Source organism: Ranitomeya variabilis, chromosome 4 (genome assembly GCF_051348905.1).
Source record: "Ranitomeya variabilis isolate aRanVar5 chromosome 4, aRanVar5.hap1, whole genome shotgun sequence".
Taxonomy (NCBI): domain Eukaryota; kingdom Metazoa; phylum Chordata; class Amphibia; order Anura; family Dendrobatidae; genus Ranitomeya; species Ranitomeya variabilis.
Window position 1 is genome coordinate 599,822,322 of NC_135235.1, and position 23,027 is coordinate 599,845,348.

At 44.7% G+C, this 23,027-nt stretch overlaps 1 protein-coding gene and 1 long non-coding RNA gene across 4 annotated transcripts in view; one reads left to right on the forward strand and one right to left on the reverse strand.

Moving 5' to 3' along the window:
- LOC143769222 (opsin-5-like) overlaps positions 1–7,520 on the reverse strand; it is a 71,851-nt gene extending 64,331 nt beyond the window's left edge. Inside the window, exons 1-3 of one of the 3 annotated variants that reach the window (XM_077257764.1) lie at positions 7,350–7,520; positions 7,164–7,264; positions 6,332–6,443 (exon numbers count right to left, since the gene is read on the reverse strand). In XM_077257764.1, coding sequence (XP_077113879.1) covers positions 6,332–6,358 — 27 coding nt within the window. In that variant the 5' untranslated portion in view covers positions 6,359–6,443; positions 7,164–7,264; positions 7,350–7,520. Of the gene's footprint in view, positions 1–6,331; positions 6,718–7,163; positions 7,265–7,349 lie in introns of all 3 variants that reach the window. The other 2 variants (XM_077257763.1, XM_077257765.1) reach the window with 2 other exon arrangements.
- On the forward strand, positions 1,916–22,258 carry LOC143769223 (uncharacterized). The gene is made up of 3 exons (XR_013214278.1): positions 1,916–2,015; positions 21,749–21,807; positions 21,889–22,258. It is a non-coding gene; the product is annotated as an uncharacterized LOC143769223 (long non-coding RNA).
- The last annotated feature ends 769 nt before the right edge of the window (positions 22,259–23,027 follow it).

The following is a 23,027-nucleotide window of genomic DNA, read 5'->3' on the forward strand; positions in this document are numbered from 1 at the left end:
AATCTTTTTTTCTGCAATTTTCACCTCAAATTTGGGGTGCGTCTTATGGTCCGGTGCGTCTTATATGCTGAAAAATATGGTACATAACCATTTTTGGTTAGGGACCTCCTCACATTTGAAGTGACTTTGAGGGGTCTACATGACAGAAAATGTCCAAACCTGACACCATTCTAAAAGCTGCACCCCCCAAGGTGCTCAAAACCATATTCAAGAAGTTTATTAACCCTTCAGGTGTTTCACAGGATTTAATGGAATGTGGAAGGAAAAAATTAACATTTACCTTTTTTTCACAAAAATGTTATTTTAGACCCAATTTTTTATTTTCCCAAGGGTAACCAGGAGAAAATGGACCCCAGAAATCGTTGTGCAATTTCTCCTGAGTACACTGATACCCCATATGTGGGGGAAAACCGCTGTTTGGACGCCCGGCAGGACTTGGAAGGGAAGGAGTGACATTTGACTTTTTGAACACAAAATTGGCTGGAGACGAGAGAGGATGCCATGTCGTGTATGGAGAGCCCCTGATGTGCCTAAACAATGAGAATCCCCATAAGTGACCCCATTTTAGAAACTAGACCCCTCAAGGAATTTATTTTCTTTTTTTGTCTTGTGATATTCATTCATTCATGTTTCTGAAACAAATTCTTCAAAATGGTGCACGTGCATCGTGAATTTTGCACAACATCAAAACTGCTCTTTAATTTTGTATTTAACCCTTTTTGTGACGTAGAATGTTCACAAAATTTGCTAAAAAAACCTTCAGATGTACATAAAATCACAACTAGAGTACATTTGAAAAAAGGAAAACTCACGCCCACAATGGTTAACGTAAAAAACAAACAAAAAAAAAACAAAAAAAAAAAACAGGCGATCACATATAAAATAGACTTGAAAAAAAAGCAAGTTTTAAGAAGAATTTGGTGCACATTAGAAATAGGTTAAAACCAACAAGAACTAAACAAAAAAAGAGCAGAAATATGAGAATGAACATCGGGTCGTCTTGCCAGAATCTGAGCTCAGTGATGAAGGTCAGGAACAAGTCCTGAATAAAAGTGCAAATCACCTTTGCAGAGGAAGAGGACTGGAACTCTAGAGCCACCTATAATTAGTAGCAATCCTAAAAGTCAATATCAACCTTTTAAGAAAGCCAGGATAAAAGCCAAACCAGAATCTCAGTTTGCAGACAGTGTGTTTCGGGGTCCTGCCCCTCTCATCAGTGCAGAGTATGAGATCTGGTTTGGCTGGGTGAGAGGCGTCATGCTTGGTGGAGTGCCCCCGTGAGCAAGGGGTACTCGGTACCGGGTCCTTCGGTTCTCAAGGGGGATGTCACGGTGGCTGACCTGGTCCGTGGCCCTGGGACGTCCGTGTAAAAGGGAAAGGTCTTTAAAGGGGAAATGTTCATGACACCACCTGTGGTATTCGGTCAGGGTGACCGATGCTGCTTTAAGGGGTCCGCTGGGGTGATGTTATGGTAGCTGGATGGTATACCTTCCCACAGGTGAAGTGTATCCCCAAGACTTCCCAGTGTGTAGATGGTGGATGGTATGAGGCGCAGTGAAGAACGAGGACACAAGGTTGCAGTCTCTTTACCTTTTACTGAAGGCTTCAGCATCCACAGTCCAGAGCACCAGATCACAGGGCAGGCAAAGTCTGGCCGGTTTGGAGGCAAATCCAGAGTCCCCTTATCCAGGTGGAAATCAGTAGCCTTCCTCTAGCGCCTTGGTGCTGTAGTATCTTATTGCTAAGCCTCTCATAAGGTCCTCACAGATGTTGTAGATGTTATTGATGTTATCTCTCTCTCTCTCTGTCCCCCAGATGGATAGGACAAACCCGTAGGACCGGTGGCATGAGGCTTTTTACAGGGACTCTATTATAAGGCGGATCAGTAACTTGCAACTAGCTGTCCTGCCGATCTCTGGAGCGAGGCATAAAGGACTGTTGCTCCCTTGGTGTTCCGGCTACCGGGGTCCTGCGCCTCAGAAGGAGGCAGCCTGTGCAGGGCAGAACTCCTTCAGGTATCTACTCCTTTGCTATGACTTCTTCTCACTCTCTACAATACAGTTCTCTGTTCGTGTCCTTTCTTAGGAACTGCAGCACGTGGGGCAGGCGCAGCTCCGTGACCTTCTGTCTAGGCCTCTGATAGGCTCCCACCCCTGTCAGGGACCAACTACCTGAGCAGAGCTCAGACAGCAACTGCCTAACTTCCTCTCCAGGCAACCAGTTTTACCTAAGTGTGAAGAGTGCCCTAATAAATAGGAGCATAGCTCCCCCTGGTGGACTGGAGTATGAAATGTGTTGTATGTTTGTGGTACCTGGTAAAGAGATCTCCTTCATTGCCTCCAAACGTAACATCACTCCCCCCTAGAGGAGAATGATATTACTGCAACGACCAGGACTCTGGGGCGCTGCACTTGGCATGTCATGCTCCACAAGGAGAAACTTTTAGCGATTCCAGATGATTTCAGCTGAGTCATCAATTGTGACTTTTTACAAGCAGGCAAATGGGACCTGACTACTACATGCGTTTAGTTCTCTGATTACCATCACCACAGTGCACAGTTCCCCCAAAATATAACAGACAGTAATAAAGCTTTAAAAAGAGTCATCCACTGCCCCTCCTGTCCATGGGCTGTGGCCATTTTTTATGTAATTAGGGGTAGAGCTGCAGTTCCTATATTATAAACAATGGACATGAGGGGTGCTCATCTCATCCCTCTAAACTAAAAAAGAAAAAAATCTGCATTATTGTTCTGTTCCATCCAGTGATTTCACATGATGAACGGCTGCATGGGACTATGGGCCCCCCAAGTGCTGGGACCAGGCTGAGATTTCTGGGGAGATCAGGGGTCTCCCGCTCCACTTCTGTGGATCTAAAGCTTGTGCAGGAATGCAGCTCTGGAGTGATAAGTGGCGCCCTCATGCACCACTGGTATTTATGCTATAAAACCTGTTACATAATGGTTCCAGTCACAACAAAGAAGTCCAGTAATTGCAGTAGGAGAGGACAAACACATCAATACATTATTTGTTTTCTATAAAATGCTGAATTACGTATAATTATGTTCCAAATGCATCCAGAGCTGCATTCACAATTCTGCTGATTTACTTTGTCTCAGTCTAGGACTTTACATTTCACTATTTTCAGGCTACTGTTCCTGTCACTAGTATTTTCAGCCAAATGCAAACTGAAGGCTAGGTGAATACAATCTATCTATTGTTCCCTGTTATCGGTCATTTTACACTTGACACTGGCCTGCTGTAAAACAGATAAATGCAATATAATCTCACTACAGTTAACACAAACTAAAGTCGGCCAAACCTGCCAATATCAAAAATAATGCGTATGGGGGCCTCTTGACTTTCCCCCCTGATAGGTGATGTCTGGGAAAAGAAGAATCCAGCACATCAGATTTCCAATGGGCGATCCTTTCTCGTTCTCAGGGAGATAAAGTGCTGCTTTCTGGTAGTGTCTCTCCCAGAGAGAACCCAGGAGTGCTGCTTTCTATGGGGGACTCGGAGAGATAGTTGACTGTGGAAAGGTGATTCATAAGACATAATTAAAGATGGCGTCAATACAGATGTATTGTTTCACCTGTGTTGCCGCCATCTTTATTTGGGTCTACTGCACCCTGATTGTTTGGAGGCCTTGGCAGGTAAGCGTCTCTGCCTTTTTTCTGGTGTTTTTTCAATAATTTTTGGAGGATTTCTAAGTCCTCTTTTTGTGGTTTTGCAATCACTAAACAACCTCTGCTATTACTAATATTAACCCTTTCCAGTCTAGTACTGGATCCCAATCAAACGAGAACAGTACAAGTCTCTGCTGTCACGTTAATAGCAGAGGTCATTTCCATTTTAACCTTCGGCTCACCAATGGTTGTAGATTATTTCTGATGACTTATTGATCCACTTTTCAATGTCAATCAATAAAAAAATATATAAAAATGACCCCGGGTCAGGATGTGACATTAAAGATAAAGCAGAGGAAACAGAAGAAAGACTCAGCTCTGCAATATACCTCATCTATCAGAATCATTGCCTTTAGAAGTGAGAGCAATCGCAGGAACCGCAGACCACCAGCACCATACAGCCTTCCAAAAAGTGCAACATGTCTACTGGACAGGGGTAAGACCGTGTCTACAGGTGCCCAAGACAAACCGAGCAATCCAAGCCCTAATGGGGACAATGATGATGATGTCTGTAAGGTGTGGTGGAACTAATGGCGCTATATAAGAGGGTAAAGTAACTCAGTCTGATCTGAGAGCTATATGATCCCTCTTATCAGTAAAGCCATCGCACTTTTAACCTATAAACGGCAAAGGAAATTAGTTGTATCCCAGGATTCTCCTGTCTGCTGATAATTTCAGGGGATTACTTCTCTGCATAAATATTGGATTTATTGTGCAGATAAAAGCAATAATTCCCCAAATCATTGCCATGCATGCATTTTATAGCAGTGTAGTTTCCCCCAGACTCAGTGCAGGTGACTAGCAGCATAATGACAACGGTGGCGGGTTAGGTGCCTGCCGATGCCAGCAGAAACTTCAACTGTATGTGCATCTGAGGACACACATCCAGGTGAAGTGTATTGTCTGACTCAGACCCATCAGCTACGTGCGCTAAAATAGATGTTGCCGACAAGAGTCCAGCAGCTGATGGCGTGCACATGATGGACCACCGGAGTCAGCTGCCAGCTTCACAAGAGGGTGCACGTGGCGAGGGAGCAAAGGGAACGTGAGTATTTATTTCTTTTAAAAAACTAAATCAGTGACACTACTACTATGGATGACTATAGACTTTGCATTATACTTTATGGATGACTATAGGCTGTGCATTATACTGTATGAATAACTATGGGCTTTGCATTATACTATATGAATGACTATGGGCTGTGCATAATACTTTATAGATGACTATGGGCCGTGCATTATACTGTACTTTATGAATGACTATGGGCTGTGCATTATACTTTATATATTACTATGGGCTGTGCATAATACTTTATGAATGACTATGGGCTGTGCCTTATACTTTATATATTACTATGGGCTGTGCATTATACTTTATGAATGACTATGGGCTGTGCATTATACTTTATGAATGACTATGGGCTGTGCATTATACTTTATGAATGACTATGGGCTGTGCCTTATACTTTATATATTACTATGGGCTGTGCATTATACTTTATAGAGGACTATGGGCCGTGCATTATACTGTATGGATGACTATGAGATGCATTATACTTTATGAATGACTATGGGCTGTGCATTATACTTTATAGATGACTATGGGCCGTGCATTATACTTTATAGATGACTATGGGCTGTGCATTATACTTTATAGATGACTATGAGATGCATTATACTTTATGAATGACTATGGGCTGTGCATTATACTTTATAGATGACTATGGGCTGTGCATTATACTTTATAGATGACTATGGGCTGTGCCTTATACTTTATATATTACTATAGGCCGTGCATTATACTTTATGAATGACTATGGGCTGTGCATTAAACTTTGTAGAGGACTATGGGCCATGCATTATACTGTATGGATGACTATGAGATGCATTATACTTTATGAATGACTATGGGCTGTGCATTATACTTTATAAATGACTATGGGCCGTGCATTATAATTTATGGAGGACTATGAGCTTTGCATTATACTTTATAGATGACTATGGGCTGTGCATTATACTGTATGGATGACTATGGGCTTTGTATTATACCTTATGGATGACTATGGGCTTTGTATTATACCTTATGGATGACTATGGGCTTTGTATTATACCTTATGGATGACTATGGCCTTTGTATTATACCTTATGGATGACTATGGGGTGCATTATACTTTATGGATGACTATGGGGTGCATTATACTTTATAGATTATATATTATATACATTATATGGAGGACTATGGGATGCATTCTACTATATGGAAGACTATGGGGGTGCATTATAATTCTTCTACGGAGCCACATGACTCATGTACACCCCTGGTCAATATAATGGTTTATTTTCTTCTATGCATTAAAAAAACAGCGGCAGATTGAGGGACATGTGTTATATATCTATATATATATACACAAGGATGGGGCCCAGAATAAGGGACATATAGCTGTACATTATACAGTATTTTATTCAGGATGGCGAGGGGGGGGGGGGCGGTCCAAATATTGCACCAGGGCCCATCAGACTCTAGTTATGCCACTGCAAGTGACAGTCACCCCTTACAGGTAGCCGGAGGATTCTGCATCTGCCGCCGGAGATCACTGGGGTTGAATACAAACAATCACTTTAAAATACAAGTATCTGAGATTTACCTTCTTGAATGGAGACGCCGGGGTCATGGGGGCTGCGGAAGTTTAATCCTCCATGGTGCAAGTTGAGCAGTACGTGATGTTGTGTGCAGACTGCTCCAGGTCTCAGCAACTGCTGAGATAAAAGAGCCGATTGCTGGATTTTCTGGTCTCCATCGGAAGGGTTCCTGCAGGATCACAAGTGCAGAACGTGCTTCATCCAGCAGCCTCCACCTCAACGCTCCTCTGCGAGAGAAGTGGCAATCGCCCTGTGCACGGCAGATTGATTTCTACAAGGATGTCAGCTGCTCATCCAGGAGAAAGTACCGGTGTGACAAGCGAGGGGAGACTCACCGGCTGCTGCAGAACCTCTTGTTCCTCAACCGACCGGTGATCAGAGATGGAATAATCTATGAGTAAATGTGATAAAATGCTACATCGACCTCAAAAGGATTAAAACAAATATGCCACGAGATGTCACAGCTTTGGTAGAAGCACTGACACATTGTGATCTGCTCCTATGCTTTCTCTTGCCGCAGAAACATTATACAGCAATGCATATGGTATAACAACAGCTCCCATAAGAGATCTATACGTAATTCTGTGACTGTCTGATAATCCGAAATATCAGGCACTGTATGCCACATGCACAGGCAGCTCTGGATTTACATAATAGCCCCAAAAAATGGAGCCACAGTAAGAGACCGAAAAGCTGCAATTGATCCTTCATGTGACTTCATGACATCACGTGACGCTGGCGACATCACTCCTCTCCAGTGATGACATCACTGCTGGTCACAATCTTAGTAATAATGTACAGAAGGGATGTAACCGATATATTAAAGCATATACTTACTTCTATCCTCTGTCTCCTGTGTCAGATTCTGGCCGCTCTGCCGGATTTTCTCATCATTTTTGGAAGAGGACAAAACATCTCAGCAGGAGGTCCGCGGTTCACTGCAATTCACAACAACAACAAAAGAGGTTTCCATTAAGCAGAATCCAACCGTACTGATTGCAAAACTAGAACATTATGGTTTACCTATTGAAGCTGGAAATCTCAGCGGTATGTCTCACTGATGAAGGTCGGGTCCAACTGCATCCTATCTAGACAATCCTCTGTGAGTAACAGACTGATGCATTGTAACAAACCATCAGCACAAGAGAGAAGAGATTAGTGCTACTGTGTTTGGCTTACAGGATAAATAAAGAGCATCTGTAGGAGAATCTAGACAGGATACACTCAGCTGAAGGTACAGGAAATGGGATTTATTTTACTATATAGCACATTTAATTCTGCAGCACTTTACAGACATCACCACTGTCCCCCCATTGGGGCTCACAATCTAAGTCTCTGTCAGTATGGAGTGTGGGGGAAACCAGAGATGAAACCCACGCAAACTCCCTGCAGATGTTGTCATTGGTGGGATTTGAACCCAGGACTCCAGCATTATAAAGCAACAGTGCTAACCACTAAGCCAATTTTTTCATGCACTGACTCTTGAAAATAATTAGTATTAGGAACAAATGGGCTTATTTATCAAAAAGATTGTGCAAGAATTTGAGTAAAACTTCTTGAAATTATACAACATTTTTGAATAATTATTTAGCATCTTTTTGGTATTTTTTATACCAGTTGAACCAAATTTTTGAAAAGTTGGCTGAGCAGGGTACAACTATGAAAATTTATGCCACAAAAATGTCCTTGAGTCCATGGTATAAAAATGACACTTCCCAGAATGCAGATCACCAGAAACTGAACAAGCAGAAAAGATTCTGGACATGATTCAGTGTCAGCACCCGGCAATAACCATTATGTGACCAGTATGGAGGGTCCCCTTCTGTGGCCACAATTCCCTTCCTCTGCTCCTCAGAATTGTCAGGGTTACTTGTAACGTAACAGAAATCTGTTTTGTCTTTGGTGCACAGCAACGTGGTTGTCCAGGCTTGAGAAAAAAGTCTGCAGCAACTTTATATGACTACAAACTGCTGAATTGCACAATGAGATGTGCACAATGACAGTACGCTCTCTGTTGTCGGCTGAGATCAGCAGTAATGAGTCGGTAACAGGGCGCATTGTGAGAATACTTGGCGTGCAGAGACCTACGCCGCCCACCGCAAATGACATCACTGTTTTCTGTAAGCCGGGTATTCTAACAGGCGGCTCTGCTCCCTGCTCGTTACTGCTGTTCTGAGTCAGCAAGAGAGTGCACTGTCATTGTGCACAGTGCACAGTTTGCAGGGACTAGCCTAGCCCCTGAAACGGAGGTCACTCATGATGCTTTGCGTCATGGGGCAGTGGCTACGGCAGTGACCGCTGCCTCTGCCCTCTGATGATGCTTTGTTTAAGTATTCCAGCATGCACTAGGGATTCTCAAACTAAACGTCATCAAGAAGGAAGTAGGAAAATTTTTTAAAAAGCAGTTAGGTAGTGTACTTAGGGAAGGATAGGGAATATTTAATTCAAGTATATTAGAAAATTGTTTAGATTACGGCACAAAATAAATAGGGGTTTAGGATGATAATTACTCTGGATTTTTGACCACCCTTTTAAGTCAAATTGTTATTGTATGTACTGAATCTGATCCAATATATCAAATACATTTTCATTATTGTATTGCAACTTTTTAAAAGACTTTGAGGCTGATCCATCAATACTAGCATTTTATACATAAGGTGCACCAAAGTAATTAAAGGGGATGTGCCTTTAAGTGCTGGTTTACCAAATATTCTGAATTATTGGAGAGTTACAGAAAAAGCATATGAAAAATATAATGCAAATGTAAGAGTAGAGTGCTCGCTGGAGCAGGAGCTTTCTTAGTTCTGCTGCCTAGACAGGTACTTGATTAAAGCAAGTACGTATGCTGCCACCGCACCCTGCGGGCACTGAGATATGCGCCAGCGGGTGTTATATATATTTATTTATACATTTGAGAGCTACATTTTGAGAAGTACAGGAAATCTATGAGCTAATCTGCCATCGTCTCACAGCCGCACATAAGATGTAGGATAAAGGGAAGCATAAAAAACAAGTGTCTGGGCACTGAGGGGCACAACTTCAGCAGACAGCGAATGTCCGCACCTCCACTGTGACTGTCCAGATATCTCCCCTCTCCACTGTACATTGGGGTCTGTCTCTGCCACGTTCAGGGACTGTTCTGCATCAGTCCAAATAAATGTTAATTAATTTAAGTTTAATTGCTTTTCGCCTGTGAATTAGAGCGACGCAGAGTCGTCTCGGGGAGATAGCGGCAGATCTGGCGTCGGCCCCCTCTATTACACTGCTCTGCTTTGTGTGATGTAGCTGGAATATGAAAATATCTAGGGAGGTAAAAATTATCAATGAACCCCTCATTAACTAAGGCGTGAGAGCGAACAGCGTTATTAAAGGGGGATTCTACTATTATCAGTTGTTGCAACATGTCGAATATACTGACATGTGGGTATGTGGCCTGTGGAGCTCTAGAGGTTGGAAATTTACAACGTGCAGGCTGTCCGAGGATGCTAGGAGTTGTAGTGTTGGAAAAGCCGGAGAGCTACAGGTTGGGGACAGCTGCTATAAGGCAATCGCATCACTTGAACACCTTGAACCCTAAAAATCTGTCATCCCTAGTGTCTATAGGGATCGGTCCTTCCTGTGAGAGGAGCTCATATGCGCTTTATATTTCATGTTCTAAGCTCTCTGCTTGCTGTGAGTAGATGGAAACCTCCTTCTTTACATCTTAGTGTGAAGATAATATCTTCTCTGCCCCTTTCTATATTCCCGACATAATAAATATTCCACGCAGTGAGTGTTAGGCCGGGTTCACACCAGCGTACTTTTATGGTCCGTATATGGCCCGCAATATCCAGAGTCTCCTGACCCAAACTTACAACCTCATAAACACATAAGACTGTAAATCCAGCTCGGGAGAGCAGCCGACAGTCCAGGTGTATACAAATAATGAAATACGCTCATGTGAACACGGTCTTACTCAGCGTTACACCTCTGTCAATTAAAGACCATGGTCACATTACAATTCCGCCTTACCTTTGTGGCTCCATTGGAGTTTCCTCCTGAAGCCCGGAAAAACAAGATTGGGATGGTTCCCCAGATATGGCCAATAATGAGGCAAACTAGGTTACTTTGTGTTCCATTTTTTGGGGTCCGCATTGGCAGTGTCCCACTTTTTAGAGACAAAGAAAAAAAAGTGGTCTACTACGTTTCTCAGTGGCTGTGATAACGGAGCCCTATGGCTTCTGACCTGTACACAGCGCAAGATCATACTGCTAGTTACACTCATAGTTCTGTGGAAAAATAAGACACAGTGTATATTATTCACAAATAGGTTGTCAACACTAAAAATTACGGGAAACACATTCATATTACTGGTAATGGACAAAGCAAGAACAAGGCTTATAGGGGTATTATCAAGTTGTCTCTTGAGCAGCTCAAAGCAATGCAGGCTCCTCGGTTTCCTTACTTCATGGTTTCAGGGAGGGTGGACTTTCTGCCTTGACTGATAGCTCTGGTGAGTAGAAGCTCAGCACAAGTTCTGCTGTAACACTTTCAGCTATCAAGAACCCAGCTCTGGCTGTGATTAGGAAAGCTGCCGGGCTGGTGATTTATAACTGCATCTCTTCAGAAGCTGAGAGGGGGAGCAGGGAGGTGAACAGCTAACTGCAGTATAGTATAGGTGCTGGCATCATCCGGATCCACCCCCACGGCGGTGTCACCATTGTCTCCAGCCTGTGGGTGTGTACAGCTAGAACATAGACTACGCCCTCCTACCCACATGATTTGGAGGGGTGTGTAAGTTGCTTGGTACAAGGGAACACATTCAGAGAAACAAGAAAGCATATTGGGCTCATTATGCAAGTAGAGTATAATACACTGAATTCAGATAGACACTTTAATAGCCTGATGAGGATTAGTTGGACTCGTATACAGAGCATTAAGCATATTTCATAGTAAATGAGAATAACATGGATGATGCAGGGGGGGAACACATGCAGGTCAACATGTGTCTCCCTGTCCATGATGACAGATGTGATGCTGAAAGTAAATGATGGATGAAAAAAATATTTCAAAAGTAAAAAAAAAAAATGAAAAATTAAAATGAAAGTGAACAAAACAAAAAGTGAAAAAACAAACAAATTAAAAACCAAGAAAATTAAACATAAAAGTACATGAAAATACCCAAAAAGTCAATGATGAAATACTGGCACAACTCTATACAATGTTAACCTGGTAAAAAAAATAGTGTGTGCTAGTGTCCTAAACATGTTCCCAGTGGGGTATGAAACGGGCTAAAGAGCGCCAATATAAATGTAAAGTGCATGGGTGCTCAAAAAATATAACCTTTAGAGAGTGCTGACTATACTCTGTGATGAAGTGGTCATGAATATGCAATGAATAATGTTATACGTGATACTTGTATGGGTACATGGGGCAGTGAGGGAGGTGTAATATGGATGCTAAAAAATACTAAAGGTGAGCAGCTAACTGCAGTAGAGAAATCAATGGGCAGGAGAGAGATGACTGGGATGTTAAGAGTAAATCCCTCTCCTGGAGTATAACTACTGCATACTCTCGGCCTGGAGGCTGAGCTCCATGGAAACCAGCTGTACACTAGAACAGATAAAAGTTGTCATTGCAGGAGAATGACAGCAAATAGAAACAGCAAGTCAATTGCAAACTTGCTTATTTTCATGCTATCTATATAATTAAAGCAATTTAAGTACTTGAGATCACGCTTTAAATTGACCCTTTCTTGGGGAGGGGAGTGATGGATGGAAGTCTTATCCTATAAAATACTTTACATTCCTTCCTTATGCTGATCCTGCAGCTGCAATTTTGCAGGTTGTTATTGGAAACAGTCCAATTGTTGGCTGTCAGACACCCTTCTAACAGCTTAAATGAATATTTATAATACAGGGGCTGTGAACTTTTCCTACAATATATGAATATACTGACATGATTCCCCGCTTTGTAACCAGTATTGAGGGTCCCCTGGCTGTGCTCACAATCACCTTCCTTTCGTTCTTCAGAGCCATCCGAGGTCACCTTTGACGTAATGGAAATCTATGTTTTGTCTTTATCAACGTTTTGTTTTCTGACAAACATCTGACTTGGATATAGAACTGGAAGATCTCCACCGAGAGGCTGCCACTGGTAATATCTGATCCTCTCCATCTATTAATAGCTGGAGCCACCACTGATCCAAATAATAATCGCTATATAAAGGTTCTGCATCTTTCAAAAACACTTTGAGACCAATTCAGCATTTGTGATTCTTTTAAGCTACTTTCCTTTTGTTCAACTTGTGGTATTCACTGACTTTTTTGTGCCAAAATGATCAAAATGAAAAGAAAGAAACAAATGCTAAGAACAGGTATAATTCCATAGAAAAGTCAGTACTTGTACTAATAACAAGACATACAAAAAAGGTAAAAACATTTAGTCCCTTAGGCTGATTTCACATTTGCGGTTGTGTCCACAGCGTTTCTGATGCATACACTGTGTTCCAAATTATTATGCAAATAATATTTCCTCGTATTTTCTCTAAATTACCCATCTGAATTGCAGTCATTGTTATTTTCCAGTCATCTACTATTCTAGTATAATTGCAATGTTTTGGAACAAACTGCCTATGAAAACAGTATCTTTTTTAAAAAAATAAACACTCAAAATGCATGTTCCAAATTATTATGCACAGCAGAGTTTTCAACCTTTTTTTTTTATTTTGAACAAAAAAATGGTCAATTGTTAAGTTATAAGCATTATCAGCTTATTACAAAATGAAATCAAACAGTTTTCAAGTGAACACTTTATTCTAGGTGATGTTACATTTGCACGTAGGACCCCTTGTTCGAAAGAAGATTCTGAACTCTCTCGTCCATTGAATTTGTCAGTTTTTGGATGGTTTCTGCTTCAATTGTTTTGCATGTGGACAGAATACCCTCCCAGAGATGTTGCTTAGATGTGAACTGCCTCCCGCCATCATAGACACTCCTTTTGATGATGCTCCAGAGGTTCTCAATGGGGTTGAGGTCAGGGGAAGATGGTGGGAACACCATAAGTTTGTCCTCTTTTATGCCCATAGCAGCCAGAGATGCAGATGTGTTTTTTGCAGCATGAGACAGTGCATTATCATGCATGAAAATGATCTTGCTGCGGAAAGCACGGTTGTTCCTCTTGAACCATGACAGGAAGTGTTGTTTTAGAAACTCCACATAGATTTTGGAGTTCATCTTTACCCCTTCAGGGATCATAAAGGGTCTGACAATCTCTCTCCCCATGATTCCAGCCCAAAACATTACTCTACCTCCTCCTTGTTGGCGCCTTAGCCGTGTTTTCATGGGGTGTCCATCAACCAGCCATCCTCCACTCCATCCATCTGGACCATCGAGCGTTGCACCACACTCATCGGTGAACAAAACAGTTTGGAAGTCAGTCTTCATGTATCGTTTGGCCCACTGGAGCCGTTTCTGCTTGTGTGCAGTGGATAGAGGTGGTCGACAGGATGGCTTACGCACAGCTGGAAGCCTCTGAAGGACCCTGCATCTTGTTCTGGGGACGTTGGAGGCACCAGCAGCTTCAAAAACTTGTCTGCTGCTATGACAAAGCATTTTTACAGCTGCTCTTTTAACCTTACGCAATTGCCTGTTGGAAAGAGTCCTCAATTTTTCCTTAGCACGCACACGTGTGTGCTGGGAATCAGCTACATACTTCTTGATTGCGCGATGATCACGATGAAGTGTCTTGGCAATGTTGATTGTAGTCATGCCTTGACCTAAATACTCCACAATTTGTTGCTTCTCAGCAGTCGACACATCCTTTTTCTTTCCCATTTTGGCAAAAAATGTAGGCTGCTTAATAATGTGGAACAGCCTTCTTAAGTAGTCTTGCATTTGGACACACCTGCCAAACTAATTTGCACAGGTATCTGCAATTGCTTTCAGTGATATAAAGAGCCCTGACACACATCACCAACAATGAGTTTAAATGACAAACAAAAAATTCTAACCTTATCACTCTTAAACTCTTTGTGCATAATAATTTGGAACACAGTGTACATCTGCATGCGCCTTGATTCATTATCTTTTACATTGTAGACGCAGGTGCATGCGTTTGCATGCATTAGCACGCTTTTGCTTACGCATGCGTATTTTGCCGGTGTACGGCTGGGTGCGGCTGACGCACCATGTTAGAATTTTTGTGGCGGCAAATTTCCGACGCCATATGCATGCGGACGCTTCCGGAAGGAGTGCGTCAAATAAACACATTACAGTCTATGGGAAAACATGCGTACGTAATGACTTGTGTTTGCGTACGCATACCTTCTTCTGATGAAACATGTCTAGCAACTTGTTTTAAGCCACCCCCAAAACAAACCTTATAAAAGTAGGTGTGGGCAGTGGAAGTCCATTACTCTCAAGACGCTACGTCTAGTTAAGTCCATATATATTTGGACAGAGACAACATTTTTCTAATTTTGGTTATAGACATTACCACAATGAATTTTAAACAAAACAATTCAGATGCACTTGAAGTTCAGACTTTCAGCTTTCATTTGAGGGTATCCACATTAAAATTGGATGAAGGGTTGAGGAGTTTCAGCTCCTTAACATGTGCCACCCTGTTTTTTAAAGGGACCAAAAGTAATTGGACAGATTAAAAAAATGTAAATAAAATGTTCTTTTCTAGTACTTGGTTGAAAACCCTTTGTTGGCAACGACTGCCTGAAGTCTTGAACTCATGGACATCACCAGACGCTGTGTTTCCTCCTTTTTGATGCTCTGCCAGGCCTTCACTGTGGTCGTTTTCAGTTGCTGTTTGTTTGTGGGCCTTTCTGTCTGAAGTTTAGTCTTTAACAAGTGAAATGCACACTCAATTGGGTTGAGATCAGGTGACTGACTTGGCCATTCAAGAATATTCCACTTCTTTGCTTTTATAAACTCCTGGGTTGCTTTGGCTTTATATTTTGGGTCATTGTCCATCTGTAGTATGAAACGACGACTGTAACGGGGTCTACCGTGCTGGAGTACCTCTTTCAGTACCACCCCGTGTTTTAGGAGGTCCACTCTGCTTTGGCTGGAGTCTGAATGAAGGAGGCTGGCTGGAATTGCTTGGTTACATGGGCGCATATAAAAGATCACTGCTTCTCCACGTATTTCCAGTGTGACAACGCTTTACTCACAGGACACAGAATATATATCACACAGATACAGAGGGCAGGTCAATTGAAAAGCGGCAGGCCAGGCATACATTACAATAGCTGCAGGTGGCCGGAGCCTGCCGATATTTACTGTGGGAATTACAAAGGTGGGGGAGGTCAGAAGGGGGATATATTGTCCCCTCTGCCCAGGGAGCAGCCTGTGGGCTGATGCATCTCACATGGAACCTATTATACATACATATAACTGCACAACATATTCTGGGTGCTGGGGGGTTCCGTAACACAGCTCCCCCTTTTCAGCGACGCGATCGACATACAGTCTGATTCTTAACGAATCGGTTTGGGGATGACCGAAGTTTATGGTGTTGGTACAAGTTCCGTTTGTTGACTTAGTCCATTGGCGTTACCGTTTTGTTTGCCGGGTCTGTAGTGGATGGTGAAGTCCAGAGGTTGTAGGGCCAAACTCCACCGCAGTAATCTGGCGTTGTCTCCGGAGACCCGATTAAGCCAGACTAGGGGATTATGGTCCGTTAGGAGGGAAAACTGTCGTCCATACAAATATGGTTGCAACTTTTTGAGTGCCCATACTACCGCCAGGCACTCCTTCTCGATGGCCGCATAGCTTACTTCACGGGGCAGTAGTTTCCAACTCAGGTAAGCTACCGGGTTTTCTTGGCCGTCCAGCCCGACTTGGCTCAGTACTGCCCCCAATCCAAACATAGAAGCGTCTGTGTGAACAAGGAAACATTTAGTTGGATCGGGTGCGGCCAATACAGGAGTATTGGTGAGGGCGTCCTTTAGCTGGTGGAAGGCTTCCTCACACTCTGGGGTCCAGGTTACTTGGCGGGGTTGGTTCTTACGGGTCAGATCAGTGAGGGGCTTGGCTACGCTGCTGTAATTGGGAACGAATTTCCTGTAATACCCCGCTGTCCCTAGAAACGCCATGATCTGGGTTTTAGTGTGTGGGGTGGGCCATTTGGCTATGGCCTCAATCTTGGCTGGTTTTGGTCGCTGTTTCCCACTTCCCACCCAATGCCCTAAATACTGAACCTCTGCTTTGCCCATGTGACACTTGTTTGGGTTCAGGGTGATTCCGGCCTTGTGGATCCTGTCCAATACTGTCTCTAGGTGATTTAGATGCTCTTCCCATGTCGCGCTGTAGATAGCGATGTTACCCAGGTAGGCACAAGCATAGTCCTGGAGACCATCCAGAAGCCGGTCAGCCAGCCTCTGGAAGGTCGCCGGGGCATTCTTCATCCCGAATGGCATAACTCAAAACTGGAATAAGCCGAACGGGGTGACAAATACCGACTTGGGAATAGCGTCAGGACTAAGGGGTATCTGCCAGTAGCCTTTGTATAGATCGATGGTGGTCAAATACTTTGCCCCCGCCAGCCGGTCTAACAACTCATCCACACGCGGCATGGGATGCGCATCCGTCACCGTTTTCTCATTGAGCTTACGATAGTCGACACAAAACCGTGTAGTCCCATCCTTCTTGGGCACAAACACTACGGGGGATGCCAAGGGACTATCTGACTCTTCAATGACCCCTAAACGCAACATCTCTTGTATCTCTTGTCGCATCCCTTCTCGTACAGACTCAGGGACGCGGAAGGGGGGTTGTCGCAGGGGGGTCTGATCCTGGGTCTCAACCTTGTGTTGTGCCAGGTGAGTGTACCCTGGTCTCCCCGAAAACATCCTCTGTCGCTGCCTCAACAACGCCTCCGCCTGCTGTCTCTCCCGGGGACCTAGGTCTTCACCCAAGTGTACCTCGTCCCATGTTTTGGACTGAGCCCTTTCCCCTAAGACATCAGGCAAGGGAAGTCCGGCTAAATCCTCTGCTTCAGGTACACAGATGGCCACTACCTCTTCAGGGCGCTCCCGGTAGGGCTTCAGCATATTCATGTGGAACATGCGGATAACCCTGGGGTCATCACAATCGGCGACATTATAGGTGGTGTCGGCTATTTTCCCCACTACCTGGTAGGGCCCCTGCCATGCAGCTTGGAACTTGTTCTGCCTAGTGGGCTCTAACACCAGGACCTTCTGTCCTATTTCCAAGGTGCGTTCTCTGGCCCTCCGATCGTACCATACGCGCTGGCGCCGCTGGGCCACCTGCATGTTCTCATGTACAGCCTAGGTCAGCTCCTGTAGGTGGTCCCGGAATTCCAGCACATAGGGTACAATAGGTACCCCTTCTATGATGCCCTCCCCTTCCCAGTGTTCTAGCACTAAGTCTAGGGGTCCCCTTACCCGCCTCCCGTATACCAGTTCGAACGGTGAGAACCCCGTGGATTCTTGGGGCACCTCCCGATAGGCAAACAGGAGGTGTGGGAAGAATTTCTCCCAGTCCCTGTAGGTCCTGGTAAAAGTCCAAATGAATTGTAAAAGTGTTAACACAACCCATTGGTTTGCGGGTTGTATGGGGCGCTTCTAATGGACTTTACGCTGCACAGCTTCCACAGTTGGTTGGTCACCTCTGCTGTAAACTGGGTACCCTGGTTCGAGATAATCTCCCGGGGAAATCCAACCCGTGAGAAAACCTGGAGCAGAGCAGCCGCCACCGTCTCTGCCAGTATGTTAGGTAACGCAACAGCCTCTGGATACCGTGTGGCATAATCTACCACTGTCAATATATACTTTTTCCCTGACGGACATCATAGGTTACCCCGGCCAAAAGAAGTTTTGTGTCAGACGATGCCTGGTGCGACTGACGCCGGCCAAGGGTATGTCATGAGAGATTCGCAGTAACTCCTGCCTATACTTCTTGGGAACTACCAGCTGTCGTTTTATAGTGATGCTCATCCCTGTGTGGTGCTGCTCTGTGATCCGGTAGAGGAGTCTCTGCTTCCATACAAACTGTTCCCCTACCAGTACCCCTCTCCCCTCCTGTGCCTTTCCACGATATCCCTCCAATGAAGGATCCTCAAGTAACTCCCTCTTAAATTCAGCTGGGGTGGCCCAAGAAATGTGTCTGGCTATGGGAATACGTGTAGGGCTGGGATGTCTTACCTGGGCCTCCTCTGAGTGTGATTCCGCCTCCGCAGCTTGAGCTTGTCTCCGGGTGGTCACAGGATATGTCTCAGCCAGAGGGGCAACCGAGAAGGCAGACAACATGGGCCCCAAGTCATTTCCCAGCAAGACGTCTGCAGGTAAATCCCCCATCAAGCCGACCTCAACAAGGCCATCCCCGACTTCCCAGTTCAGGTGAATCCTGGCAGTGCGCAGTCGATGTATGGCTCCCCCTGCTACACGGACTGCCACTGTCCGGTCCGTCTTCTCTTGGTCCCGGACGAGATGAGGCGTCACAAGGGTCAAAGTTGCCCCGGAATCCCTTAGTCCCTGCATACGTTTCCCATTATCCCACATGACCTGTCGATGCTGTTGTCGATTATCTGCCCGGGCTGCCTGCATGGGGTCTACTTCATGCAGCACTTCCTCCATCTCTTCCACCCCTGGTTAGTCATAGCCCCCAATGCTGGGTCAGCTTCGTCTTGGTAGCAGTGTACAGCGGCCCAGCGGAAGGTAGCTGTTCCCGCTTTTGGCCACTGGGTATGCTGAGTCCGGTTGGGACATTGTCTTTGCAGGTGGCCCATCTGATGGCAGGTGTGGCATCGTGCCCCAGGGGGACTGTGGTAGGCTTGGTTTTTAGCTGGTCCCCCTACAATCTTGTGTGGTTTGGGGGCCTCCAGGTCCATGGGCGGACCCCTAGTGACCATCTTTGATCCGGACAACTGAGGCCTCCTGGCATCATGATGTTCATCGGCCAGACGAGCGGCCTCCTCAAGAGTCATTGGCTGCCTGTCCCGAAGCTATTCCTGTGTCTCGGGGGTTAGTCCATTAAAGAATCGTTCTAACAAGAAGAGCTGGAGGACGTCCTCCTTAGTGGTTGCTTGGCTCCCTTGTACCCACTGTAGCAGTGACCGTGTAATTTACAGGCCCATTCAGTGTGGGTATCGGTTACGCATTTTATAAGTCCGCTGAACTTTTGGCGGTATGCCTCTGGTGTCAGCGCATACCGGGCCAAGATCACTATTTTGATTCGCTCATAGTCCATACAGTCCTCATCAGGTACCGTGCGATAGGCGTCCGCTGCCCGGCCTGTCAGCTTGCTGGCCAGAATCTGAACCCGTTCCTCCGGCTTCACTTGATGAAGGGGACACTGAAGCTCAAAGTCCTGCAGAAAGCCATCAATGTCTTCCTCTGCCTCCCCCAACTGTCAGAAGGCATTATACTGGATCTTTTTGTGGCTTACTGTTGAAGGTACCTGGGCGGAGGCCAGAGCTTCCCCTGCTCGCTGAATCTCCTCTCTCCGCTCTGCCATCTCCATCTTGGCCAGCTCCACTTTGGTCCGCTCTGCCATCTCCATCTTGGGTAGCTCTATCCTGGTCCGTTTGGCCATCTTTTCCTTCAGATTAGTACGCACATCAGCCATCACCTCTCGTATGATCTCTACTGCAGGGTTTGGGCCATAGAACGCCAGTCTGTTCTTTACCTCCCTCTGGAATTCAGTCTCCTTCACGTTCACATTGGGGGGCGCTGCACTGTCATGTTCCATGATGGCTGCTATCAAATCCGCTTTTGTTTTGTTGCTGGCGATTAACCCTCGGGCTTCCACCAGATCTTTTAATGTAGTCCTCTTTAACTTCTGGTAGTTGTTCTCCATTCATTCCTTTCCTCCTGTAGACGGGGTATCACATCTCGCTGTCTGCCACCAGTGTAACGGGGTCTACCGTGCTGGAGTACCTCTTTCAGTACCACCCCGTGTTTCAGGAGGTCCACTCTGCTTTGGCTGGAGTCTGAATGAAGGACGTTGACTGGAATTGTTTGGTTACATGGGCGCATATAAAAGATCACTGCTTCTCCACGTATTTCCAGTGTGACAACGCTTTACTCACAGGACACAAAATATATATCACACAGATACAGAGGGCAGGCCAATTGAAAAGCGGCAGGCCAGACATACATTACAATAGCCGCAGGTGGCCGGAGCCTGCCGATATTTACTGTGGGAATTACAAAGGTGGGGGAGGTCTGAAGGGGGATTTCTTGTCCCCTCTGCCCAGGGCGCAGCCTGTGGGCTGATGCATCTCACATGGAACCTATTATACATACATATAACTGCACAACATATTCTGGGTGCTGGGGGGTTCCGTAACACTGACCAATCAGTTTGGCTGCATTTGGCTGGATATGAGAACACAGTATGTCTCTGAATACCTCAGAATTCATTCTGCTGCTTCTGTCCTGTGTCACATCATCAAAAAACACTAGTGACCCAGTTCCACTGGCAGCCATGCACGCCCAAGCCATCACACTGCCTCCGCCATGTTTTACAGATGATGTGGTATGCTTTGGATCATGAGCTGTACCACGCCTTCACAATACTTTTCTCTATCCATCATTCTGGTAGAGGTTGATCTTGGTTTCATCTGTCCAAAGAATGTTCTTCCAGAACTGTGTTGGCTTTTTTTTAGCAAAGTCCAGTCTAGCCTTTTTATTCTTGATGCTTATGAGTGGCTTGCACCGTGCAGTGAACACACTGTATTTACTTTCACGCAGTCTTCTCTTTATGGTAGATTTGGATATTGATACTCCTACCTCCTGGAGAGTGTTGCTTCACTTGGTTGGCTGTTGTGAAGGGGTTTCTCTTTACCATGGAGATTATTCTGCGATCATCCACCACTGTTGTCCTCTGTGGGCGCCCAGTTCTTTTTGCATTGACGAGTTTCTTTCTCAGGATGTACCAAACTGTAGATTTTGCCACTCCAAATATTGTAGCAATTTCTCGGATGGGTTTTTTATGTTTTCACAGCTTAAGGATGGCTTGTTTAACCTGGAGAGCTCCTTTGACCGCATGTTTACTTCACAGCAAAACCTTCCAAATGCAAGCACCACACCTCAAATCAACTCCAGGCCTTTTATCTGCTTAATTCAGAATGACATAACGAAGTGATTGCCCACCCTTGTCCATGAAATAGCCTTGGAGTCAATTGTCCAATTACTTTTGGTCCCTTTAAAAACAGGGTGGCACATGTTAAGGAGCTGAAACTCCTAAACTCTTCATCCAATTTTAATGTGGATACCCTCAAATGAAAGCTGAAAGTCTGAACGTCAACTGCATCTGAATTGTTTTGTTTAAAATTCATTGTGGTAATGTCTATAACCAAAATTAGAAAAATGTTGTCTCTGTCCAAATATATATGGACTTAACTGTATATGTCTGCCTGTCTGATTTTCTCAATGCAGTCTGTAACCATTTCTTTGTCTCTTGCAGCATTCCTCATCATGTCCTCCACGGAAGATCAGAGCTCACACAGTGGACATGAGACTGAAGTGAGTACATTTGCTGCTGATTGGTAAGTATGCACTGTCACTATTACACATGTGGCAAAATATGTATTTTTATATTTACAGAACCATTCCAGTGCAGATGAACAGGAGCAGGAGACTCAGGCCCAAGCTCCGGTAGCAAGACGGGGTGTAAGTATTCTTGACCGGTTTTATTTATTTTTGACTGTTGTTGGTACTCTTGCCTTTTTTCAATTTATTCTTGACTGTTTTTGGGACGCTTGACTTTTCATTTTTTTATTTTTGACTGTTTTTGTTTTAAGGGCAGAGACACACTGCCGTATTTCTCTTGCGATAATCGCATCGCACTGCACGGACTGGCCGGCACCTCTCCTGACCCTAGCATGACAGCATGATGGATTACTTTGCAGCTGTCAAGCTCAGGTCAGGAGAGCCGATAGCCAGTACGAGTTTTACAATGCGGTTCTGGCACGAGAAATTTAGCAGTGTGTCTCTGTCCTAGTGTTTAATCTTTCCAACATTAATGTCTTTTTTAATTTCTAGGTCCCACAATGGGAGGAGGATTTCATTGATAATGACCTCCTCATCATCCTGGTGCAGGAGCGAGTTCCGTTGTGGGACACCCGGGAGCAGCAGCACTCGGGCACTGTGGTAATTTGGAGGCTGTGGAATGAGGTGGCCCAAGCGCTGATGGATGACTGGGACAACTGTTATGACCCCAATGGCGAGGGTCTCAGAGGAACAAGTAAGTCTGCGAAGTACAAAAATCCAGCTCATAGGGCAGTGGTAACTGGGTTGACCATATATCTACTCCTAACGCCAACACTAGAAGTAGCCGGGGAACATGCCTACGTTGGTCGCTAGATGTCTCGCGCCAGCCGGAGGACTAACTACCCCTAGAAGAGGAAAACAAAGACCTCTCTTGCCTCCAGAGAATAGACCCCAAAAGTTGGATACAAGCCCCCCACAAATAATAACGGTGAGGTAAGAGGAAATGACAAACACAGAGATGAACTAGGTTTAGCAAAGAGAGGCCCACTTACTAATAGCAGAATGTAGTAAGATAACTTATATGGTCAACAAAAACCCTATCAAAAATCCACGCTGGAAATTCAAGAATCCCCGAACGGTCTAACGGCCCGGGGGGAGAACTCCAGCCTCCCTAGAGCTTCCAGCAAGGTAAGGAAACAGATTATGTACAAGCTGGACAAAAATGCAAACAAAAACAAATAGCAAAAAGCAAG